The 4,025-nt window shown below is 28.1% G+C and overlaps 2 protein-coding genes across 2 annotated transcripts in view; one reads left to right on the top strand and one right to left on the bottom strand.

Moving 5' to 3' along the window:
- Positions 1-44: 44 nt before the first annotated feature.
- DDB_G0293152 (hypothetical protein) lies at positions 45-3,171 on the top strand (the record flags this gene model as incomplete). The annotated part of the gene is made up of 1 exon (XM_629358.1): positions 45-3,171. A coding segment is annotated over one exon (3,127 nt), but the record flags the coding sequence as incomplete, so codon positions are not given.
- Positions 3,172-3,559: 388 nt separating this feature from the next.
- The window catches only part of sapA1 (saposin A), a gene marked incomplete at both ends in the record, with an annotated part of 530 nt that continues 64 nt past the window's right edge, over positions 3,560-4,025 (bottom strand). The window contains 2 exons of the mRNA XM_629357.1: positions 3,560-3,776; positions 3,875-4,025. The exon at positions 3,875-4,025 is cut by the window's right edge and continues 64 nt beyond it. Coding sequence (XP_629359.1) covers positions 3,560-3,776; positions 3,875-4,025 — 368 coding nt within the window. The remainder of the gene's footprint in view (positions 3,777-3,874) is intronic.

Below are 4,025 nucleotides of genomic sequence, written 5' to 3'. Positions count from 1 at the left end.
ACAAGTCCACCAAATTCCATCTTCATTATCAGATCATAATCCAGTATCAACAACAACTTTCTTCACCTCTTTCAAATAAATAAACATAAGAAAAGATGGATATTATCACCTGGTACTGCAAATGACCATGAAGCAATCAATATTATCAATCATTTAATAATTAATCACAATAACACATCAATCAATCAATTTACAAATTGGTCAAAAGTAAAATCAAAAATTATTAAAACTCTAAAAAACTATCAATATAATAAAGACAAACAAACTCAACGTGCAAAACAAATTCTATTAGAAAAAGCAGCAAAATTCAAACATCTTGAAGAACAATGCATTGCTGAATACAATATTATATGTAACAAAAACAAATTACATCAAAACCACACAAACATATTAAAAAAACATATAAATGGAGAAATACCTAGTAAGTATCTATCAGCAATACTAAACAAAAGATCAAAAGATGCAAAAATTGAATCAATCCAATATGGTAACATCATTACATCCGACCCCGACCAAATTGAAAATGCGTTTGTTGAATTCTACACAAATCTGTATAGCTTACAAATATGTTGTCCAATTACTCACCAGCTCATGCTAAACACATGGCCCATCATAAAAAATGAAAATTGGAATGGTTTAGACTCACCATTTATACAAGAAGAAGTTGAAGCTGCAATTAAAACCTGTAACCCCAACAAATCACCCGGTCCAGATGGCGTTACAAATGCATTCTACATTAATCATTTAAACCAAGTTAAACCAATTCTCACTACATTATTCAACGATATACTAGAAAATCCTCACCACATCACAACAGAATTCACAGAAGGTCTTATACACACAATATACAAGAAAGGCAACCCCTTACTCATATCAAATCGACGTCCCATTACACTTCTAAACACTGATTACAAGATCCTCTCAAAAGTAATCAATGCACGTCTTCTGAGAATACTTCCTTTCATCAACAACAACCAAACTGGTTTCGTACCCCACAGATTCATCATAGACAACATCATCAACATCAATGAATTAATAAACTACCTCAAATCTAAAAACCTCCCTGGTATCATCACACTATTTGACTTCTTTAAAGCATTTGATTCTATCTCTCACGATAGCATTAAAAGAACATTAATTCATATTGGAATACCAATAAAATTAATAAATTTAATCCACAAGCTATTATCTGACTCACAAGCAAAAATTTCAATTAATGGTAAAACGACCAGAAAATTCGATATTAAAAGAGGTGTAAAACAAGGTGACCCAATCTCAGCCACTTTATTTGTAATTGTAATTGAAATATTAGCAAGAACAATAAATGCAGACAATTCAATAATTGGATTACCAATTTCACCCAATCCACAAATTAAAATCAAATTTACCCAATTTGCAGACGACTCTACAACATACAACATCAACTACGAACAACAACAACAATCAATCAAACATTTCGATAATTTCTGCGCTTCAACATCATCATCATTAAATTTTGACAAAAGTGCAATAATAGAAATCAACCCCCACAAAATCACTGATAAACACATAATAAACAACATTCCACAATCAAAAAGAATACCAATAACCAAAAAAGATCAATCAGAAAGAGTCCTTGGCTATTTCTTTAATCATAATGGTTTACATAGGAAATTACCAGAAACAATGAAAACACTGATTAAATCATTAGTACTATGGAAAACTAGTGGAACAACATTAAAAACAAAAACAACCATCATAAACACCTACTCACTATCACCAATAACATATTTATCATTCCTTGAAGAATTTACAAAAGATGAAGAAATTCAAATTAATAAATTAATCTCATGGTTTATGAATTCTCCCGCAAATTCTGAATCACCAACTCTCGATACCAATTCCATTGAAAAAAACACATCAACCATCCAATCACGTGCAAAAATACCTTTGATGTGTTATGATAGATCGTTAAAACCATTAAAAGAAGGTGGTTGGGGTATGTGGAATATACAATTACGACAAGTTGCTCAAAAGATTTGGATATACAACAGATTCTTACAAATGCATAAATCTGCAAACAATTCAATATACATGATAAGTTGGATGGATCAAATCATCAACAAATCAATCTCTTCTCCATACCTTATAAAAATCAAAAAAGAATGGGAAAACTATGCAACTCAAATTGGACATCTAAAAGATAAAGTTCAAATCCTACAACCAATATTAACAAAAAACCAACCCTCTCAAACATTAAACACAAATAATATTTCACTACCACCAACACTCAAAGAAATCTACTCGACAATACTAAACAATCACCAATGCAAATCAAAAGACTATATTGGCAAGAAATATTCAGATCTACTTCTTACTTCGCACCAACAATCAATACAACTATTATGGAAATACACATACGACCAACTTTTTGTCAAAATTCAAAAATTAAAAGATCCAAAAGGCCGAGATACAATGCAAAGATTCCATGCTAGATGTCTTCCGATTAATCATCTACACAACAAAGTTTGCCCCATTTGCAACAATGAAATGAATAATGATCCCTATGGTCATTTGTTCTTCAATTGTCAGCACACAATCAACTTCATTAACCACGACAAATTAAAATATTTTATATATAAAAATTGCAATGGAAACAAAAACTGGTCACTAACAAAAAACCAAACAACAAAATTATACACACTCATTTATAAACCACAAACAAACAACAAAGCATTTAAACCAGATCCAACTATCAATATTAATTTTCATTTTGCAGAAAACGCACAATATAAAAAATACAGGTTCAACTGGAATTATATAAACACAAATCTTGATCTAGTCAGAACACATGCATATTGGAACATAATCTCATTAGTTATTCAACAAATATGGATATGGTTATGCAAATCATTATTTGACATCAATATAACTCAATCAATTGATAATTGGAACAACCAAATAAACAACACAACACTAGATTATGATATATTAAAATCAAAATGGCACAAGCTAATAAGATTGGAATATTCAAGAACTTTATCAAACTTTAACCAATACTCAATTAAAAACAACCTCACAAAAACTCAAAAAGAAACCCAATGGTCCGAAACCATCAAAAAATTTAAAAAAGAATGGAGCATAAACACAAATGAACCAATTCCAACAATTACACCACCAATTAATTATTAATTACCTAATCTAAAATAACATACTATTTTAAATTCACAAAAACTAAAAAACCTAAAATAAATAAATAAAAATAACATACTAATTGTATACTACAATAGTTTATTTATATCAAAAAAAAAAAAAGATTCTAGATAGTAATGAATTGTTTAAAACTCGAAAAAAATTAAAAAAATAAAGTTAGTTTTGATTCACACTTTACAGTATTCATAATATTAATTATGTGTTCCTTTATTTATTATGATCAATATTGGCATTACATTAAACAGATTTAGATATCCTTTAAAAAAAAAAAAAATAGCAATTACTAAATTAAAATAATACTAAAAATTAATTTCAATGTTATAAAATTATATATTTATATTTTATTAAAAGAAAAAATTTTAAACCCTTAATTTTTAATACTATTTTGTTTTTTCAAATGTCTTTTGTGTTGATTATGTTGTGGAAAGTAACGGGTATCAATTTTATTATATTCATCAGAAGAGCCACATACTCCACATTTTTCACAAATTTCTTGTGGGTCATCATGGTTTTCAATGAATTGAACAATTTTTTGGAAATTTGAATCAACAAATTGTTTGCAAACTCTAACATGCAATGGAATACTATTGTGAATAGAAATATTTTAAAAAAAAAAATTAATTAGAAATGTATAATTATTATTTTTCTTTTTATTTATTTTTTTTAAAGATTCTATACATACTGATCGCAAATTAAGTTTAATCCATGTTCAATTACTTCAACTGATTGATTAGCTGTAAGACCTTCAATAATATCTTTTACTAATAATTCACATATTTGGCATTGGTTATTATCAATTTCACCAACATTTTTTTGTACAACTAAAGATTTTG

The sequence above is a fragment of the Dictyostelium discoideum genome (assembly GCF_000004695.1).
Source record: "Dictyostelium discoideum AX4 chromosome 6 chromosome, whole genome shotgun sequence".
Lineage (NCBI taxonomy): Eukaryota > Evosea > Eumycetozoa > Dictyosteliales > Dictyosteliaceae > Dictyostelium > Dictyostelium discoideum.
This window is presented reverse-complemented; position numbering and strand designations above follow the sequence as displayed.